This window comes from Hemiscyllium ocellatum, chromosome 22 (assembly GCF_020745735.1).
Source record: "Hemiscyllium ocellatum isolate sHemOce1 chromosome 22, sHemOce1.pat.X.cur, whole genome shotgun sequence".
NCBI classification, from domain to species: Eukaryota; Metazoa; Chordata; class Chondrichthyes; order Orectolobiformes; family Hemiscylliidae; genus Hemiscyllium; species Hemiscyllium ocellatum.
In genome coordinates this window covers 49,360,771-49,383,720 of record NC_083422.1, presented here as the reverse complement: position 1 = coordinate 49,383,720, position 22,950 = coordinate 49,360,771, and the positions used below count along the sequence as shown (strand labels likewise).

The 22,950-nt window shown below is 42.0% G+C and overlaps 1 protein-coding gene across 1 annotated transcript in view; it reads right to left on the bottom strand.

The window, feature by feature from the left end:
• Nucleotides 1–311: 311 nt before the first annotated feature.
• Nucleotides 312–22,950, bottom strand: part of armh3 (armadillo like helical domain containing 3) — a 153,622-nt gene continuing 130,983 nt past the window's right edge. The window contains exons 25-26 of the mRNA XM_060842198.1: nucleotides 4,924–5,040; nucleotides 312–1,074 (exon numbers count right to left, since the gene is read on the bottom strand). Coding sequence (XP_060698181.1) covers nucleotides 982–1,074; nucleotides 4,924–5,040 — 210 coding nt within the window. The 3' untranslated portion in view covers nucleotides 312–981. The remainder of the gene's footprint in view (nucleotides 1,075–4,923; nucleotides 5,041–22,950) is intronic.

Below are 22,950 nucleotides of genomic sequence, written 5' to 3'. Positions count from 1 at the left end.
AAAAAAAACGAGACACACACAGGGACAGAGAGCGAAAGAGAGAGAGAGAATGAATAGTTAGGCACTGGACAACCTTGTAGCGTTTTGCCTCTTTAGCCCATGGATGCAGAGGCCAACAGTACACAATTTAATCATTGTTTAGCTGTGATCAGCTTCCTCTATATGAAGTGGAACCAGCTTGAAAGCTTACATTGGGTCAACGTGGCCTTTCTCGGAAAGTTTCTAATAGCTCCCTGAGTGCTTTAGCTAGAGAGTTCTGAATTTTAATGACAACCCTAGCTGGAAGAAAAATGGCTTCCTGAAAACTGAAACTCCGTTACAGTTCTTTATTCTCCAAAGCACGTTCCACAATGAGACAGGAAGCTGCATCACTTGTGTGCAGCGATTGACACTTCTAGTAAACACAGTAACTAGGGATCAGCATTAAAACGTTCGAGCCAGCTCACACCAAACCAACACACACTGGCCCGGCCAGGTTCAGCTCCCAACATCAAGTCCAGACAGTCCACAGAAGTCTTGTCCCCAGGGTGGAAATGAGAACTCAAACTCACCAAGACTTTCACCCAAGTAACTGCAGAATCTAGTCATACAGCTCTTGACACTGAGTAAGGAAGCCCAGCAAGGGAGGAGGAAAAGAATAATACTTAGGAGACCACAAAATTGTCTCGCATGTTTGTGTCATTCCGCTTTGCCGGGACCAGGATTCCCGTTTTACAAAACAGATTCAAGGAGTTCAGAGTGTCCAATCTCAGGGATGCAGTGCGAAGATGCAGGGTCGATGTTCCTTGCGCTCGCTGTGAAACTCTGATGGTATTCAGATTGCCACAAACAACATGCACCATAGGAAGTCAATCGAAGAATACGATTTTTTTTAAAAAAAACAGAAATCATTACACGATAATCCACTGGGAAAGTAAATCAAACGTCATTGCGGTAGGAAACCAGAGGTGGGAGCATGAGGCTGATAGACAGAGGCCACTTTCAGGAGATGGTGGAGAACTCTTTCAGCAAGATTTCCTGGCTCAGTGTATTAACAGCAAGATTCTTCCTCACATTAAGACTGATGGAGCGTACCTATGGGAGGATAGAGAATCGCAATGGAGTTAACACAAATAAAAAGGCTAATGTCTCACTTCAATAGCAATAGAATATGCTGAAAATTCTCAGCAGGTCAGGCAGCATGTGTGGAGAGAAAAACAGAGTTAACATTTCAGGGTTATGATCTTTCATGAGAACTGGCCTCAGATCACAGCCCTGACATGTTAACTCTGTTTTCTTCTCCATACATGCTGCCTGATCTACTGAGCATCTCCAGAATTTTTTGCCTTGATTTCAGATTTGCAACATCTGCAGCACTTTGCATTCTGTACAGTCATACAGCATGGAAACAGACTTCTTCAGTTTAACCTGTCTGTGCCATCTGCCCTCCCAATCTGACCTAGTCCGATTTGCAACATTTGGCCCATATCCTTCTAATCAGTTCCTATTCATATACCCATCTAGATGCTCTTTATATGTTGTAATTGTACCCACCTCTTCCACTTTCTCTGGCAGCTTGCTCCATACACACACCACCCTGTGCATGATAAAGTTACCCCTCAGGTATTTTTAAAATCCTTCCGCTCCCACCTTAACCCTGCACTCTCTAGTTTTGGATTCCTCCCACCCTAGGGAAAAAATGTGGGCTTTCTACCTTATCCATTGTCTTTCATTTGCCGGATATTTCCCATATTTCGTTTGCCTTGGCTCATGAGTAAGGCTTATACCTCACATTCAAAAAGTCTCAATCCAGGAAGTTGAGCACATAATCCAGGCTGAGACATTAACCTGAAAATCTATCTTCCCTCTCTGGTGGCTCTCAAGACCCCATGATCCCGATACAAAGAAGGGTAGAGTGGGTTCTCCCCAGAACATTGGTCAATATATTTCCATTAAATCAGCATCACTAACAGAGATTACCTGAACATGATCACACTACTGTTTGTGGTGAGAAAGCCCATGTAACCTTGCATGCGACTCATCTGTTATAGGATATGCCGGAAAGCACTTGACCACAGTGGGGTGGGGGTGGGGGATGGGGGTTTGTACGGAAGACTTAAGGACATCTGTTATTAGTGTCAATGGATCGGTTTAAATAACATGATAACATTTGTTCACTTGCGGAATGGGTGACAGTACTTCCTTTCGACCCCAAGGACTGGAAGCTGTGCATATTTTATAGTCAGAGATTGGATAACTGAATTTCTAGTTTATATTGAAAACTCTTAACAAAACTCATACTCAATAGGAAAAGAATGTGCAATTTAATAAGCTGAGTGGAAACCGCACGGAATAGAACAATCCTATTACATTTTCATGTAAACCACACTGAGCAGACTTGAATTTATGAAGCTCAGCTCCCTCACCTTGACTGTTCTGGAATGTGAATGTCTCATTACCCCTACAGGCTAGGAAAATATGAAGGCTGAAACTGAGATAGTAGGAAAGTTGTGAGTGGGAGAGAGAAAGCATTCTTCTGCAAAATTACATTCACTGACCTAAGGGTTCAAGGGACACTGATAGAGAGAGGGAGAGACAGGACAGAAGCTGGCGAAAAAGTTTACTTTTTGTGGTCTGATTTGAGTGTACACTTGCTTGTTATGGATTGAATTATTTTTGTGTTGTTCCCTGGAGCTCAAGATCCGGGAATTTTATGAATTTAATTTGCATTTTGGGACTCTAAGATGATTTTTAAAAAAGCCATTTTGTAGGACAATGTTACTGGGCATGTTAGCCCGGACAAAGTTACCTCATGACCTTTTCCACATAGTTTAGACCAGTCTCGTGTTATGATGTACTGTTAAAAGAGAAGCTTATCTAGCTAAAAACAATTGGCCATTTGGGGCCTGGCTTGATCAGGGTTTCCCACTTTGATGTGCGTGTGGTCTAATTAATCAAACTTACTCAGACGTGTCAATGAGTTTCTCTTCCTCTACAAACACAGAACAATACAGCGCAGAACAGGCCCTTCAGCCCTTGATGTTGTGCCAACCTGTGAACTAATCTAAGCCCATCCTCCTACACTATCGCATCATCATTTATGTGCTTATCCAAGGATTGTTTAAATCTCCCTAAAGTGGCTGAGTTAACTACATTAGCAGGTAGGGCATTCCACGCCCTTACCACTCTCTGAGTAAAGAACCTGCCTCTGACATCTGTTTTAAATCTACCACCCCTCAATTTGTAGTTATACCACCTCGTACATCATCATCATCCTAGGATAAAGACTTTCACTGTCTACCCTATCTAATCCTTTGATCATCTTGTATGTCTCTATCAAATCCCCTCTTAGCCTTCTTCTTTCCAATGAGAACAGACCCAAGTCTCTCAGCCTTTCCTTGTAAGACCGTAGTATTTTTGTTATGTCAGTACCAACTTCTGTATAAAGCCAGCTTGTTTGCAGCAATAAGAGGAGCAGCCTGAGAAAACTCTTAGGGGTAAGAGCTGGCACTGCTACTCTATTAATGGTTTTAAAACCTTAGCTCAAGCCTTGCTTGTAGGTATCTATATTATAGTGTAACATTGACGCCATTGGTAAATAAAGCTAATAATTTAAACTAAACTGTCTGTAAGAGTTTTATATTCCAGACTACCACAGAGTACAATCTACAGGATGAGTCAAGATAGGCTTACAGGTCAAGCCCATCAGGGATTCCCTGAGTCGTCTCGAATAGGTGCTTTAATAGTGGGACCTTGCTGTGCACAACTTAGTGAAGATGTGTGAATTTATTTATTGTTTTCTGATTGCAATATGGTTAACCTGGTTTTGGCACAGAGAATAAGTTTGCAGATGACACAAAAATTGGAGGTGTAGTGGACAGTGAGTGAAGTGGGTTACCTCAGATTACAACAGGATCTTATCAGACGGGCCAAAGGGCTGAGAAGTGGCAGATGGAGTTTAATTCAGATAAATGCGAGGTGCTGCAGTTTGGGAAAACAAATCTTAGCAGGACTTACACACTTAATGCTAAGGTCCTAGGGAGTGTTGCTGAACAAAGAGACCTTGGAGTGCAGGCTCATAGCTCCTTGAAAGTGGAGTCGCAGATAGCTAGGACAGTGAAGAAGGCGTTTAGTATGCTTTCCTTTATTGGTCAGAGTATTGAGTACAGGAGTTGGGAGGTCATGTTCGGCTGTACAGGACATTGGTTAGGCCACTGTTGGAATATTGCGTGTAATTCTGGTCTCCTTCCTGTTAGAAATATGTTGTGAAACTTGAAAGGGTTCAGAAAAGATTTACAAGTATGTTGCCAGGGTTGGAGGATTTGATCTATAGGAAGAGGCTGAACAGGCTGGGGCTGTTTTCCCTGGAGCGTTGGAGACTGAGGGGTGACCTTATAGAGGTTTACAAAATTATGAGGGGCATGGATAGGCTAAATAGGCAAAGTCCTTTCCCTGGCGTCAGGAAGTCCAGAACTAGAGGGCATAGGTTTAGGGTGAGAGGGGAAAGATATAAAAGAGACCTAAGGGGCAACTTTTTCACACAGAGGGTGGTATGGGTATGGAATGAGCTGCCAGAAGAAGTGGTGAAGACTGATACAATTACAACATTTAAGAGGCATTTGGATGGGTATATGATTAGGAAGGGTTTGGAGGGATATGGGCCGGGTGTTCACAGGTGGGACTAGATTGGGTTGGGATATCTGGTCGGCATGGACGGGTTGGACCAAAGGGTCTGTTTCCATGCTGTACATTTCTATGACTTTATAACTTGGGCATTAGGATTTTCCATTTTCCAATGACTATGTTTCAAGAAGTACTTTGTCGGCTGCATAATACTTTAGGATGCCCTGAGGTCATGAATGGCCCAACAAAAATACACGAGCTTTCCTTCTCGTCTTTAGCTGCACAGAATCTGTCTGCCTGGGACAAATGATGCTTTCTTACCAGCTCTTTGAAGAAAGCTGCCTCTTTGGGCTGCTCTGAGTAACGTTCGTACTGATCCAACCCATCCTGGAGCTTTAACGTCAGTGTGTCATAGTTAGAGCGGACAACCTCCAATACCTGAGGAGACAGGAACATTATTACTGAAATACAGAGGCCGAATCAGAGCAAAGGTAGCAGAAGTAAACAAAATCAAGTTACATTTTGCTTAGTGATTTAAGGATCTTACAATCCAAGAGGATTTGGTGGTAACAGTGAGATAAGGAGTCCCATAGCATCTAAATCATTCCTTCTCAGCATCCAAAAAACAATGACTGCATGCTGAGTTTTGTCTTCAATACAGTGAGAATAAGTGAGGAGGGAGAAGGAGGAGGATGCACAGGAGACGTTAAGGTCAATTCAGAGTAAACATTTTTATTAAAGTAAAACTTGCCATTCAACACAACTTTTCCAACTGGTTCATAATTAGGGGCATAAATTTTAGCCTTGAAAGAGTTTTAACCATTCATAATCATGTCATCACAAATGTTTCCAGAAACTACTGCCCTACAGGTTACAATCTCAATTTCCATTTACAGCAGGTCAAATTCTTTCAGACTAATGACTCAGAAGCTGTGTGGGAATAAGTAGCATTGCTGAATCCAGTGACATCATTGCTCCCTCAGCAATGTTATAGCCCTCCACCTATGACCTCACTCTTTGAACAACATCATGGCCCTCTGCTAGTGACACCATTCCCCTGTGTAATATCAGAGAATTCTCTACCACAGAAGGCTGTGCAGGCCAAATCACCAAATACATTTAAGAAATAAATAGATTTCTCGACACAAAACGCTCAACAATATGGGGAGGGAGTGGAGCAAAATGCAGTGATAGGAGATCAACCTATGATTATGAATGTTAGTGCAGACTCAATGGGTTGAATGGCCCACTCTTGTTTCTATTTCAGAGCTTCTAAACATTTCTGCCAGTGACATTACTTCTCTCACTGCAAGAACAGGATAACAGAAACACAGTAAATACATGGAGCCCTTTATCCACCCTCTCACCTCAACTATTTGATTTACTAAACAGCAGTTTGACCTGTTACAATATACAGCCATATTCTTCTGAGATAATGCTGCTGAGACTGTGACTTGCCATGAACACCAAAGTCAATATATAGTTACAAACTGAAGTTTGCTTTTCTTGCACTCTAGCTTCAGCAAGAAGAGAAGAATTTTGGAGAAAGATATGGTTGAGAAGAGGTTTCTAATTTGAATTATCATTTACAATTGAAAGAAACCGAAAGTATTAGCTGGGTTACTGGAATGGGAAGATGAATGGATTAAGTAGGTCGGGTCTTTGAGAGGAAGCAGTTTAGATGGACATTCATGGGCATTAATCATCCCAAATAATCTTCATGACCTGGGACAATATTCCATTAGCTCCACTAAAGTCAAACACAAGTGCTCAAGAACTGTCAGTCCTCAATGTTGACAGTTTTCTCCATGTACATATTGTATGTATAAATACATCGATACTTGCCAGAATATTGCAATCTAGTTTCTCAAAAATAAACCCAGTGCCTACCAGCCTGTCTTCACTGTATTTTCACAGATTTATGAGATAATGAGCTGTTAATAGGAATGCATGGTCCCATAATGCACAAGGTGCTATCGAGGGACAGGAAAACATGTGGTAATTAGGATAGTTCTGAATTCCCCTAAGCATGGAATTATCTGACATGTTTGAAACTAATGTCAGGTCATTAGAAAACTGGCAAATAATAAATAACAGATCCAGAGGTGGAAACGCATGAGTACATAAAATAAATCCAATTATTTACAATAACATCTTGCAGTATTTCAGGACCACTAGCATTGTAAAGCATTTTAAAGTGAGTCACGAGTGTGTTATCAAACAAGAAATTTGCCGCCAAACTACATCAGGACATAGTAGGTCAGGTGAGACAGGTTATAAAGAGCATTCTTAAATGAGGAGAGATAGAGAGGTTGAGAGATCTAAAGAGGAAAAAAATCAGAGATTAGGATGAAGGGAGCTAAAAGGCATGGCTTCCAACAGTGAAGCTATTAATTTCAGCAATGTGCAAGAGACCTAAACTGGAGAAGTGCAGAGACACAGAGGGTTGTAGGGCTGGACAGTTTACAGAAATGGAGAAGAAGTGAAGCTATGGAGAGATTTAAAAGACAAGAACTGCAACATTAAAACTAGAGCATCTAACTGAAGCTCAAACAATTAAAGATGCCATGTTTGACCCTAAACCATCAAGTTGGACACGAAGAACTATAATCTGGAACACAATGACTGGAAACCAACTAAAAGAAACTGGTAAGGTTTCTATTTCAATTGTGGCCTTAAACAGAGTGTTCTCAATAGTGTGACATACACAATCCTGCAATGGTAAGACTGACTGGTTTCCTTTAAACAATCCAATGAGATATTTTTTGTTCATCTCAGTCATCATAACAAGCAGATGGGTCCTTGCTCTTATATCTGACTTGAAGGATGTTACCTCTTTCATCTGAAACTTTGGGATGCTGGTTCAGGCCCTTTTTCATATTCTGGAGCTCGGCTTCAATCCTCAGCATTCCAACTCAGTTAGTGCTTCAGGATAGGTCACACTGATACTTAAGAGTGAAGTTGACAGTAGGAGGACTATCAGTCTAGAATAAAGGCTGGAGTCGAGTTAGAGATCTTCAGAAACTAGCTCAATGCTGGAACAAACTTGAGGGGTTGAACAGAATTCGTTTGTTCCTGTACTGTTGATAATGCTCTTGCTGTGTCAAACCATTGCCAGTGCAACCGAAATGCTACACAGCAAATATGAACCCCTGCTCTGAAAATGCTCATGCCACTTAGCATAGTTTCCTACACATGAGCAAAAGTCTCTCATTGAGCATAAATATCTTTATGATCTTTGAGGTTTTGAAAGATGCTATACATAGCAAGCTTTCCCTTTTCCCTTACATTGGCAGTCAGGTTTTAAACCATTCTGTACATCATTATATGTATTTCCACTGTTAGTTAGTAACATGAAGATAATACAATCACAGGCTAAACTGAAAAGGAGTGTGGGCTGCTGTGCAATAACTCCAAATGAGATGGCAGCATCCCTCTTGATGCTCAGAACAGCAAGGCCCGGGCTGATCCATCAAATGTTCTATAATCACCATTCTCATTTGAGGGAGATTCCATTTCTCAGGGCTGGGCTAGGCAGGGTGGGAAGATCACATGTCCAACATGACCATCCATTACATTGTTGGTGGGTGGGTATGGACAAGAATCAAAACAACACCAACTTTCATAAAACCCCACAGACCAGACACACGTGTGGTACACAGGGAGGTGGTCAAGTGTCTATGATATCTCACATTTAGAAGCAGTCTGTTAGCACTTTTAGAAAGTGAAGACAGGAGATGATAGAGATGGACTGTTTGGGAAATTACAGTGAATTAAAAGTAAATGCTTGAGAAAGTCAGTCACAATAGTTCAGAAAGAACATGGTTACCTTGGGTCTTTCTTCAAGTATATTAAAAGGCGGATTTTGGAAAGGTGCAGAAGTAACAGGGTTGTTGTCATGCGTGATTTCAACTTCCCTAATATTGATTGGAACCTCCTTAGTCCTCTAGATGGAACAGATTTTGTCAGGACGAATTCCTGACTCAATATGTAGATAGGCTGACTAGAGGGGAGGCCATATTGGATTTGGTGCTTGGCAATGAACCAGATCAGGTGCCAGATCTCTCGGTGGGAAAACATTTCGGTGATATGATCACAACTCCCTAACATTTACTATAGTAATGGAGAGGGATGGAAGCATATAGTATAAGAAAGTATTTAATTGGGGGAAGAGGAATTACAATGCTATTAGGCAGGAACTATGGAGCATAAATTGGGAACAGATGTTCTCAGAAACAGAAATTTGGAGGTTGTTTGTGGAACTCTTGCTGTGAATGCTGGATGAGTTTGTCCCACTGAGGCAAGGAAAGGATGGTAGGGTGAAGGAACTTTGGGTGACAAGAGATGTGGAACATCTAGTTAAGAGGAAGAAGGAAGTTTACTTAAGATTGAGGAAGCAAGGATCAGACAGGGCTCTGGAGGATTTACAAGGTAGCCAGGAAGGAACTGAAGAATGGACTTGGGAGAGCTAGAAGGGGCATGAAAAAAAAGCCTTGGCGGGTGGGATTAAGGAAAACCCTAAGGCATTCTACACTTATGTGAGGAACAGAGGATGGCCAGAGCGAGGGTAAGGTCGATCAGGGATAGTGAAGGGAACTTGTGCCTGGAGTTGGAGGTGATAGGGGAGATCCTTAATGAATACTTTGCTTCAGATTCACTAGTGAGAAGGACTTGTCATTTGTGAGGACAGTGTGAAACAGCCTGATATGCTTGAACAGGTTGATGTTAAGAAGGAGGATGTGCTGGAAAATTCTGAACAATATGAGGACAGATAAGTCCCCTAGGCAAGACGGGCCTTGGAAGAGATTGCTGCACCTTTGGTGATGATCTTTGCGTCCTCATTGTCCACTGGAGTAGTTTCAGATGATTGGAGGATGACAAATGTTCAAGAAATGGAATAAGGATAACTCTGGGAATTACATACCAGCTGATCTTACATCAATGGTGGGCAAATTATTGGAGAGAATTCTGAAAGACACGATTTATGATTATTTGGAAAACCATAGTTTGATTAGAGGTAGTTAGCATGGCTATGTGAGGGGCAGGTCATGCTTCACAAGCCTTAGTGAATTCTTTGAGGATGTGACAAAACACATTGATGAAGGTAGAGCACTGAATGTGGTGTATATGGATTTTAGCAAAGCGTTTGATAAAGTTCCCCATGTTAGACTCATTCAGAAAGTAAAAAGGCATGGGATACAGGGAAATTTGGCTGTCTGGATATAGAATTGGCTGGCCAATAGAGAACAAAGGGTGATAGTAGATGGAAAGTATTCAGCCTGGAGCTCAGATCCTGCAGGGATCTGTTCTAGGACTTCTGCTTTTTATGATTTTTAAAAATGACATTGATTAGGAAGTGGAAGGGTGGGTTAGTAAGTTTGCCAATGATATGAAGGTTGGTGGAGTGGTGGACAATGTGGAGAGCTGCTGTAAGTTGCAACGGGACATTGATAGGATGCAGAGCTGGGCTGAGAAATGGCAGATAGAGTTCAACTTATAGAAGTGTAAAGTGTTTCATGTTGGACGGTCAAATTTGAATGCAGATTACAGGGTGAAAGACAGGATTCTTGGCAGTGTGGAGGAACAGAGGGATCTTGGGGTCTACATCTATAGATTCCTCAAAGTTGCCATCCAAGTTGATAGGATTGTTAAGAAGGCGTATGGTGTGTTGGCTTTCATTAGCAGGGGTTTGAGATTACGAACTGCAAGGTTATGCTGTAGCTTTATAGAGCACTGGTTAGATCACACTAGGAATATCGTGTTCAGTTCTGGTCGCCTCCTTATAGGAAGGATGTGGAAGCTTTAGAGAGGATGCAAAGGATGCTGCTGGGACTGGGGGGCACAACTTATGAAGAAAGGTTGAGGGAGCTGGAGCTTTTCTCATTGGAGCGAAGAAGAATGAGAATGATTCGACAGAGGTGTACAAAATGACGAGAGGCACAGATAGAGTGGATAGCCAGAGACTTTCCCCAGGATGAAAATGGCCATCACGAGGGGGCATAATTGAAAGGTGATTGGAGGAGAGATGTCAGAGGTAGGTTCTTTTTACAGAGAGTGGTGAGTGTGTGGAACGGACTACCAGCAGTGGTAGAAATGTCAGATATATTAGGGACATTTAAGCGAATCTTGGATAGGCACATGGATGATGGTAAAATGACGGGTATGTAGGTTAGTTTGATCTTAGAGGAGGGTAAAAGGTCAGCACAACATCGAGGGCCAAAGGGCCAGTACTGTGCTGTATTGTTCTATGTTCGATCACACAGCATAGGTAAAATAGCTCTTGAACCAAATTCAAATTTTCAAATTGCTGGCAATGCTTGTGCTTTCAAGCCAGTAGAATTTAGGGGGTGGGAGGGGGTGAAAAGGTAAGGGAGAGAATAGAGCTGTATAGACTGAGATAGACTTGTACAGATACTGGACTTTAACCTTGTGGGCTCTGGGATGGAAGTAAATGCTATCAGAAGCTGAAACACAATACTCAAAGCAGCATAGCATATACTGTGCAATCACTCTAAGCTGAGCTCGAAGCTGAGCACTAAGCAAATAGCAGGAATTGACGGATGGCTCTTCCAGACTGACAATATCACATATTTAGCAATACTAAACTGTTTTGGAATAATGTTCAGTGTAGCAGCCCCTGTGTATCATTCAGTAGGAGTTGCCAGCACAATTTAATGACAATGACCTTATCACATCTTGTTCCAGAAGATTTGGCAAACATGCTTGGTTTAGAAATTTGACATTTTCCAATATTGCCTCCTCTCAGCTGGAATGGAATCCGCACCAATTTAGATAACAGGACACTTAAAACAGAAGCCCATTCAGTCCATTAAAGTCATTCTTTCTCTGACAGCATGACTTTCCTTTTACAAAATGAACTTCCTTACCACCATTTACCTTTCACTTCTGCTCTACAACATCTAATTCCCTTAACTAGTAGTGAACTGCCTCCATTTTAAACTAAGCCAGTCTTAACTCCTTCACTGCTCATCTGTTAACTTTACAAAATGAGTAACTATAATCGGCCCGCAAAATACTAAGTTCCATTGGTCAGGTGGTTCCTAGAGCTCACCTCTGGTCTTGCTTGGTCGGACATTCTTTGCTTCAGTGACAGTTCCTGATATTGACAAATGGGCAAGAATTCTCTCTCTCTTCTATGCTCAATATGCAGGTACATGAACGTCGACCGTATATACCAGAACACTATGTCTGCGATGCATGCTATCCAAAGGATGCACTACAGCAACTCTCCAAGGATTTTTTTTTTAGCAGACCACCATAGCAGACCCCTATGACCTCCACCACCAAGGATAAGGGCAAAAGGCACATGGGAGCATCACCATTTGTAAATTCCAAATCTCACACCATCTTGACTTGGAACGATTGCTCTGACCCTTCAGTATTCATGTGTCAATATCCTGTAATTCGTTCCTTAACACCACTGTGGGTGCCTCTACATACCAAGGATTTCAGTAGCTCAGTGTTCAGTAGCACCTTCTCATGGGACAACAAGTGTAAATTAGATTAGATTACTTACAGTGTGGAAACAGGTCCTTCGGCCCAACAAGTCCACACCGACCCGCCGAAGCGCAACCCACCCATACCCCTACATTTACCCCTTACCTAACACTACGGGCAATTTAGCATGGCCAATTCACCTGACCCGCACATCTTTGGACTGTGGGAGGAAACCGGAGCACCCGGAGGAAACCCACGCAGACACAGGGAGAACGTGCAAACTCCACACAGTCAATCGCCTGAGTCGGGAATTGAACCCGGGTCTCAGGCGCTGTGAGGCAGCAGTGCTAACCACTGTGCCACCGTGCCACCCAAGTGATGGATTCTAAATTCTAACAATAACAGCAAGGCTCAAAACCCAAGAAAGATCATTTGAAAAAAGGTCCACTTACAAAGCAGGAGTGGAAAACCAGGCTGACTGCTGCTCTCTGTATCAAGAACATAGAGGGCAATTGCATTACTTCTTATCAAAACTGCAGCTAAGACCAGGGACAAGACCAAGATCTGAGTGGCTCAGTACTACAACAGACACTTGTTTCACACATTGAAACATTTTCCCCCTTGTTAATGTTATAATAGTATCGTGTTACCTGAACATAGTAACTGATTTTACAGAAAAAAAATCTTTCTGCAAAGAGGGCCTAAAGCAAAACCAGATTTATTCTCCATCTGTAACCGCTGAGTTGGTAGCTGGATGCCATCTTGCAGTCTTTAGATTGGGTTCTGTCATCAAATTAGTTGGATTTAACCCAGTGTAGAGGAAGGACCTGCTATGCAAGTACAACATAGGACAGTGGCACTGGTTGGAAGGATACATTGTTTTCTTTATTCTTTCATAGGATGTCGGATAATTTCCGACTATTTAAAGTGTAACCCTAAGTGCTTTTTCAATGAATGACTTGTCAGGCCATTCAGAGGTCACTAAAGTCAAGCACATTGCTGTGTATCTGGAGTCACATGTAGGTCAGACTGGGTAAGGATGATGAGGACAGTCATGAACCAGACCCAGATTTTGAAGATGATTGGTGAGATAGTTCCATGCCCCCACGACTGAGACTGGCTTTCAAATCCAGATTTGTTAAGTGAATTTAAATTCCGCCACCACATGCCCACAGACTCCGGTTGACTAATTCATAATGATATTCCCAAACCAAAGTTGCTCAAGATCTATTCAATGGTAGCAGGTTGATAGGCAGGTTAGGGAGGTACTGTCAACTTTGTTGATTTGCTGTGATGCATCTTGTAAGTCATAAATACTGCAGTCACAGTGGTTCAAGAGTGTAAAAAGCAGTGGTCTGTGGCAGGCAGCATCAAGCATGACTGTCTTCTAAGAAACAGAAACACAGGAACAGGAGTAGGCCATTCAGCTCCCTGAGCCTGTTTTGCCATACCAGATCATGCCAGATCATTTTCCCCCCACTCTTCCTATCTTCTTTGATGTCAGCAGTATTCAGAAATCTATCAATCCCTATCTTAACATACTCAATGATTAACCATCTACAAACATTTGGGGTAGAGAATTCCAAAGAAGCACGACCTGAGTGAATAGTCGGTATCGATTGCTTGGACTGAAGAGTCTCTTTCCGTGCCATATGACTCTGAGTGAAAAAATTCCTCCCCATGTCAGCCCTAAATGGCTCCTCTCTTATTCTGAGATTATTTCCTTGCTCCAGTCTCTTGAGACAGAGGGAAACCACCTTTCTGCATCCACCCTGTCAGAGTTTCACATGCTTCAGTGAGATCAACTCTGATTTATTTCTGAACTCTAGACAATATAGGCTCAGTATTATCATCTGCCCTCATAGAACTATTCTGTCATGTCAGGAAACACAGTGGTCAACCTCCCTCTATAGGAAGTGCATCCTTGCTATGGCAAAGGGATTAAAACTACATACAACAGAGTCATAGAGGTGTACAGCACGGAAACGGACCCTTTGGTCTAACTTGTCCATGCTGACCAGATATCCCAACCCAATCTAGTCCCATTTGCCAGCACTTGGCCCACATCCCTCTCAACCCTTCCTATCCATATAACCATCCAGATGCCTTTTAAATGTTGCAATTGTACCAGCCTCCACCACTTCCTCTGGCAGCTCATTCCGTACACGCACCACCTTCTGCATGAAAAAGTTGCCCCTAGGGTCCCTTTTGTATCTTTCCCCTCTCACCCTAAACCTATACCCTCTAGGGCTGGACTCCCCGACCCCAGGGAAAAGACTTTGTTTATTTATCCTATCCATGCCCGTCATGATTTTATAAACCTCTATAAAGTCACCCCTCAGCTTCTGACACTCCAGGGAAAACAGCCGCAGCCTGTTCAGCCTCTCCCTGTAGCTCAAATCCACCAACCCTGGCAACATCCTTGTAAATCTTTTCTGAACCCTTTTGAGTTTCAAAATATGCTTCTGATAGGAAGGAGACCAGAACTGCACCAGAACTCCAAAAGTGGACTAACCAATTACCTGTACAGCTGCAACATGACCTCACAACTCTTATTCTCAATGCTCGGTTCAATAAAGGAATGCATACTCCAGGTGTGGTCTCACCAAGGATCTATACAATTGAAAGAAGACACCTTTATTTCTGTACCCAAATCTTGTTGAGGTAAAGGGTAATATGTCCCTTCTAATTAATTGCTTGCTGCAACTGCACGTTAGCTGAGTGATTGGTGAATAAAGAAACACATGATTCTCCTCAAAGATGTCAAGCTACTTAAATGTGGTTTCCTTATGTCCTGACATGCAGATGACTATGCACCCAACCCCGGCCCTGCACTGACGGGTTGTGCCAGCCAACAAAAGTTTCTGGCTCGCGATAATCGTCACCATTTTGACAGCGGGAGTGTGCATTATGACAAATACACTGGAAGCAAATGGAGAAATGATTGGATTTCTAGACTGAGGGAGCTATTAAGATTGACTCCAATAATACTCAGCACCAACTGGGTCTGTTATAAAGGCTACAAAAAGGTTCAATAGGCAAAGGTGAAAACCTGCACAATATAGTGCCAGTTAACACAAGACTTTTGCAATGTAGTCACTGGATCATTTCCAAGACGACAGATCTGTTCTACGAAGAAAGCCTGGGGAAACTGGGCGGGTATTCCCCTGATCTGCCAAGAATGAGAGATGATTTTACCGAAAACCCACAAATTCCTTACAGGCAGGTAAAATATTTCCCCTTGTTGGGCAGTGTAGAACAAGGAGACACAACTTTAAAATAAGGAGAAAGCCACTTAGGACTGAGATGTGAAGAATTTTCTTTCAAACTGCATTATGGATCTTTGGAATTTTCTTAGGAACTGTGGAAACTTAGTATATTTAAAGCAGAGACTGATAAATTATTAAATACCACTTACGTAAAGGGCCATGGGCTAACAAGGGAAATAGACTTTGAAGGAGATGACCAGCTATGATTGTAAGGAATGGCAGAACAGGCTCAATGGGCTGAATGGCCTTCACCTGCTCCTATGCAAATATAGAAAATTAATTTACATATGACAAGTTCCCAGGAACAGCAATGTGATGAATAACTAGGCATGGTTTAGTGATGTTATTTATAGAATACAATGATTCCCTGTTCTCCTTCCAATTGTGCCATGGCATATTTCACACTTACCTGACAATGCAGACAGAGCTACGAATAAAAATCTTATGAGAGATGGCACCTCTCCCTCAATGTGGTGTATTCTGGGTTTTGTGCTCCAGTATGAAGTGGGGGTTTGAACCCAAAAATGTCTGATTCAAAGGGGATTGCACAACCTACTGAGCCACAGCTGATACTAATAAAAAGCAATAAGTCGTCTGTGGCTCTTGGAGGTAATGACCATCACTGTGGGTCCACTCTGAGGGTAAAATAAGAGTACTGCAGTGATTTCATTCTGGCTGCTTTTAAAGACTGTACATTTAGTTTTCTTCAAATACTTAAGGATGAGTGACATTAGTATTGGCATCTGGAATTGTGTTTCTTCTGAGTTCTGGTCAAAGATACCTCAGAGGTTACATTGAAGAATGTCAGGATATTCCTTTCATCTCAGTCTTATAGACTGGAGCTAAGCCAAATCAAAGTCTCAGAAGACAAGTATTCAGGAAATGATTTGAAGAATTAACAGACAAGCGTTCTTGTAATTCTGGCATCTGACTTTCAACCTAAACAGGGACAGGGCATATCCTGCGAGTCTTACTTCATACTTCACTTAAACTCCCGTTATTAAATGCCTCTCTCATTTTCAGGCTCCTACATCTATCACCACAGCTTTCTATTTTGTCTTGAACCTCGTAAATGCATATCGTTAGCGCTCCCCCGAAGAATAAGGGTGCTGCTGTGCCGATTCTTCCTCTTACCTGCTCTCACTATGTTCTCACCAAAACTAGTTAAAGCATCTCCTACTGTAACACTCTGTTCCAAGGCCCGACTACTGCAGTCCTGCATTATTTAACTCCAAACAAAATTCATATTTTCAAAATCCAAATTACGCAACACCTCATCACTTGTTCTGGCTCTGCTGAGTTTTCTTTTTGATCTTAGATTTCCATCACCATATGTCTTGACCCTTCACCTTGGTCCCTCAGTGGTGACAGGCGAGTTAATGTGCACATGCGTGTATTTGAGTGTTTGTGTGCACATTTGTAAGTGATTATATGTGTGCAAGAGGATATGTGTGCAAGTGTGATGGTGCAAATGTACCTGTTGACACCCATACATGCTAGCAGTATTATGGAAGCTGTTCACAGAAAGTTTACCAGACTAATACTGGGAACGGCTGGGTTGTCCTATAAGGAAGGTCTGTACAGGCTAGGCTTATTTTTCTTACCTCCAGTGGATATAAGAAACAGCTTGACTGTAAAATGCAAGATCCTTGAGGGATCTCACAAGGTGATTTGGAGAGGACATTTCTTCTTATAGGAGAATCTAGAACTCAGGGTCACTGTTCAAAAGTAAGGGTATTATAGAGATGAGGAAACATTTTTTGTTACATAGGATCATGAGTCTTTGGAACTCATTTCCAAAAAGGTGGTTACAACAGAGTCTTTGAATATTTTTAAGGTAGAGGTGTGTGGATTCTTAAAAATAGAAATTGCTCAAGAAACTCATCAGTTCTGGCAGCATGTAGACAGAACACAGAGTTAACGTTTCAAGTCCACTAACCCTCCTTCAGATAACATTAACTCTGCTTTCTCTCCACAGATGTTGAGTTTCTCTAGCAACTTCTGTTTTGTTTCACATCCTCAGCACCCGTAGTTCTTCATTTTAGTGGATGGATTCTTGTTAAGCAAGGGGGTGAAAGGTTATCATAGCTAGGTGGGAACGTGATTTTGAAACTACAATCGGATCAGCTATGATCTTATTGAATGGCAGAGGTTTGAAGTACTGAATGGCCTACCCTTGCTCCTTGTTTGAATGTTATATTCTCGGTGGGATATAACAGGGTGCAGCTGTGATTATCACAAAGTTAGAAAAACAACTAATGAGTTGTTGAATTAATCCAATTTTGGCCCAAGACAGTTACCTATTAGAAATAAAAATCATTGCCTGAACTGCTCTGTAGCCACAAGGAAACGTGATGGTAGTAAATGTGTAACATTGGTCTCAACTCCTTGTCTGCAGAAACAGACTCTGTCCTTGCACATTGGAATCTGAGGGAAAATTCATTTTGTTGCCCTCTCTCTCTCTCTCTCCCCCCCCCCCCCCCCAAATCAAATGGAAACTGAGCTGGTGAACAATGTTGGCACAACTCACTGTTCCTTACTTGTCGATTGACACTCTTTAATTGCAGGAGCACAAGAACTGAAAGCTGAACCTGATTCGGTGGCATCTCATTCATTTATTCAATCACAATACAATCAGCCCCAAGGTAATATTATGGGTCAAAGAAAATGGCCTACACTGTAAGCTTCAGTTGATGTTCCTGGGCTTTATTCTCCTGATATTGCAAGTGAGGTGTACCTGCACGATTCTGAGTTGGAGACTACGCTGACCACTGGTGCATGCAGAGTTTTGTTTTTAATTCTTTCACAGGATTCGAGCACCACTGGCTAGGCCAGTATTTATTGCCCATCCCTAATTAACCAGACAGCAGTTAAGAGTTAACCAAATTGCTTGTGGGTATGGAGTCACATGTAGGCCATACCAGGTAAGGATGGCAGCTTCTCTCCCCAAAGGACATTAGTGAACTAGATGGTTTTTCAAACAATTGACAATGGTTTCCTGGTCATTACTAGAATTTTAATTTCAGATTATTATTGAATTCACCTTCCATCTGCCATGGTCAGATTCAAACCTAGAACATTACCTGTGTCTCCAGACTAATAGTCTAGCAATACCACTACGCCACTGACTGCCCACGAGCCCAGAAGATGGGGTTAACATACCTGAATGATAAATAAGAGGCTTCTTTGATAGTTTCAACCCCTGACTGCAATCCAGTGACTCCCCAATAGATCATACAACTAAGGACCAAAGCCAGGTCACCCTTAGTTCCACCCCATTGGGCAGACTGAAAGAGCTGTCAACACTGGCTGTCTAGACTCACATACAAAAGCGTGGTCACCTGCATCTTGCTCAAGTTTGTGTTCCTCTATTCTGGTATTTTGTCCACTCTCCATTCAACTCACTCCAACATTGGCCTTCAGTTGCAAAGGGACCAAACTCTGAATTTGCTCCTAACTTGCACCATCTTCTTAAAAATCACTCAAATGTCAACCTTGTAGTTAAACCTTCTGAAATAACTGCACCAAGGCTGGTATCCCACCACCAAGTCACCCTTTTATTTACTTGTGCTTAATACACCGACCGTGGCCATCCAGCTCAGAGTCAGATCTAATATCCTGGTCATATCATTTTAGAAAATGTCTTGCTTTTTTTCCCATCTCCCGGTTATATTGGTCAGTCAGGGCTTTCCTGATTGGCAGAGGTTAACAACCCCAAACAACGACCTCGTAGTCAGAGGCCAACATGGTTCCAATCACTGCACCCTCTGAGCCTCTTCACATGGCCCAATGTTTAATTTTAAACTTGTGAAAGCCTCGAGATGAAAGGGCCTGTACAAATCCAAGTTGCTGTTGGTAAAGTAGAAATGCAGCAAAAGTCTGAATCTTGCAAGATTAGATTAGATTACTTACAGTGTGGAAACAGGCCCTTCGGCCCAACAAGTCCACACCGACCCGCCGAAGCGCAACCCACCCATACCCCTACATTTACCCCTTACCTAACACTACGGGCAATTTAGCATGGCCAATTCACCTGACCCGCACATCTTTGGACTGTGGGAGGAAACCGGAGCACCCGGAGGAAACCCACGCACACACGGGGAGAACGTGCAAACTCCACACAGTCAGTCGCCTGAGTTGGGAATTGAATCCGGGTCTCAGGCGCTGTGAGGCAGCAGTGCTAACCACTGTGCCACCGTGCCGCCCATAACAACTGGACAACTGGAAGCAATCAACACAGGAAACCCTAAACACAGCACCTACTTCATGCAGACTAGAATGTGTTGAACTAGCATATGGACATACATGGAATAGTGTAGGTTAGATGGGCTTCAGATTGGTATGACAAGGCCACATCGCAACATCGAGGGCCGAAGGGCCTGTACTGCGCTGTAATGTTCTATGTTCTATGAATACAGTGCCAGCCAGCTCTGGTTACCTTTTCAGCTAGTGTTTCATGCCAACTGCACTGGAATAACTTAAAAGATGAAAGCACGTCTCTATCAAGACGGCAATTGTTGGAAAGGGAAGGCTGAGGATTAAATGCTAAAGGTTAAACACTTAGATGAACTGAACTGAGCATTATAACTTCTCATTTTTTAAAAGTCAACCAATAATACTTTTCATCTATGCTTAAACATCTCTTTTTTATTGCATTTGCAGAAGGCAGGATAAAGGATCAAGGTCAACACCACAGCTGAGAAGTATAGAATAACATAAGCAGGGAATGAATGGTTAGCTGTCACTTGGATGAGGCTTTAAAACTCTGCAGGCGAAGGAGGGAGGGAGATGGTGAGGTGAGGATATTGACAGGTTTAAATATTAATTCTCAGAAAAGTTTCCAAATTGGCGTTTGAATACTGCTCACGGGTGCTAACCCCCAGAAATATCAATAAAACAGAATAAGGTAAGAAATGGTACAAATGGTTTGGAGGCAGGAGGCAATAGTAAAACCATTTACCAAACAATAAGCTTTTCTTCTGAAGCACTATTGAACAAAACATGCACAGCAGTTGAGCAGAAAGATACACTGCAGTGATAGGGATTTTGGATAATCCAGAAATGAAGAGATGATTCTCCTTAGATAAATAAGGAGAAACTATTTTCACTAGCAGCAGAGCTTGCTAACAAGAGGACACAGATCAGATACTTAGTAAGAGTTAGAGACAATGAGGACAACTTCTTGTTTTCGCATAGAGGGCCATACTGATATGGAGTATGCTGCCTGAAAAAGTAATTGAAACAGATTCATTAAAATGTTCAAAAGAGAACTGGATAAATAGCTGAAAAGGAAAAGTTCATAGGGCTAGGGGAAAAGAGCTGGTGGAAGGAAATGGGAAGGAACGAGGGGTGACATTAATTAGATAGCTCTTTCAAAGAGCTAACACAGTAACAACTTCCTCCTTTGCTTTATGCCTTCATGAAGCAATATCAAAGTAAGCCATCCTGCACCTAGAGTAATTCATCTTATTTAAGACCAATGTAACAGATCTATTTGGAAAACATCTCATGTTAATATTTTTCTGTTAGTTATCATCTAAGAAGTGTGGTTATTTGAGAGATCTTCCCATGAGTAAACTGACTGCCACATTTCCTGTAATACAACAGCCAATTCACTTTGAGAAATGCTTTTTTTTGGCTGAAAAGCATTCAGAGACATACTGAGCTCATGCAAGGTGCGACTGAAATGTCTGTTTTGTCCTTAAATGATGTCATCTAAAGTCAAATGTCCCGCTGGTATTCATTATCTAGTCTCCTAAAGCAAGAATGGTGACTGGAATGTGATAGCAGAAGGGGCCACATCAGTCCCAGATTGACTTGGAAAAGAAATTGGAAGTTAAAACTAAAGGAAATTCAGTAAACAGCATAACTTCGAAGAGAAAAACAAATTAGGGGAGAGCTCACTCAACGACAGCTTTAATAAATGTTTCACTGAATGCATCTCAGGAATAAGTGACAGAAAACAGATTAAGCCAGGAAGCAAATGCAAGTACTTATTAAGAACATTACTGGAAAGAGCTTTATAGCAATCATCAGCCAACAATGACACTTAAGAACCTGTGCCATTTCATTTCTTGATTTCCTAAGCTCATTTTGAGGATGAAAAAATTTTTAGCTGTGGATTACTGCTTACTGTTGATAAACCAGAAGGATCATTACTTCTTGATGTGGAGTAGGTGAAATTTTCAGTAACACCCGCAGCTCCAGCAGCTACATACTGCTCCCTTTCTTGCCAATCTTCCTTTCCACAACAGACTGCACAATAACTGACTGAGATCAGCTGTTCCACAAGCTCAGGTCATTCTCCAGGGTCTCTCTCACAGCGTCAAACATCCTGGTGATGCTCATGGCTATGCCAGTTACACAGAAAGAACAACTACACATTAGTGTGATTTCCCAGACTGGTTTCAACCGCTTCAAAAGATTGGAAGGGCATCTTTCAGAGTAATTTTCCTTCCTGGTAATTAGCCCTGGGAATTGAACCTCATTCATTGGGTTGCATAGTTGTGTTTAGTGATGATGTTCCAATCTTCATGACGCAAGGAGGCAGGCTTGATGGAGCAGCTGGTCTTTTCTTGCCTGTAAATGCAATGTGTCTATAACTTGGACAATGGGCTGAAGGGTTCCCATTGAAAAGAACGTCATCTCCGGACGCTGTTAACACTCCACCCACCATCTCTACCTTATTGAATACCTATGCATTTGAACTCTTATTTATCATTCTAACTTCTGTTATCTCACAAATTTTTGATACTGACTCATCTCCCCAGGCACTGCTCATGGATAAACACTGACACATCACCTTCGCACTGCAATCCAAATAACGTTTCCCCATGTAATAAACACACCTTAGGATATTTTGGTCACTATAACAAAATAAATGTCTAAGCACCTGTTGACACCAACTGCAAATGGACAAACGGGAAAATCTTTAGAAACGTGGCATACATTCGATCAAAAAGCAAGGCCTCAAATAACATCTGGAGATCGATTAAGATGGAGATTGACAGCTATTTATTTGATAAGGGGATCAAAGGTTTGGTGGGCAGATGGGAGTTCAGGAATGGAGCAGACATGATCATATAGAATGGGGGGGGACAAGCTCAAGAGGCTGAATGGCTTCTTCCAGCTTCTCAGTGCAACGCTGATCTAAATTGGGACCAGGATCAGATAGTAAGAAAGAGGCCTTTGTGATTTCCATACTTAAACACTGCTCTTCATTGCATATTCATATACGAAGTTGTAAGAAAAAACATAAACAACCTCAACTATATTTAATAGGGAGAATCAAATGGTGGGAAACGTGATCAGTAATTGAACATCCTCAAACAACAATATCAAAGGGTTATAGAACAACAAACAGAAACTCTGCAGGTCTGGCAGTATCTATGAAGAGAGAATGATGAGTCTAATGTCTCTTTATTGGAACTGAAGAGCTATTTTGGACACAACATGTTAACTGTTCTTCCTCTCCACAGATGCTGCTAAACCTGTTGGGTTTTTCCAGCACATTGTTTTTATATCAGATCCCCAGCATCCACAGTGTACTGTTTTCATATTACTGCAAAAGGGTTCATATTTTAGAAGCCTCTCTCTTTTTTGTCCCACCCAGCGCAAGCAC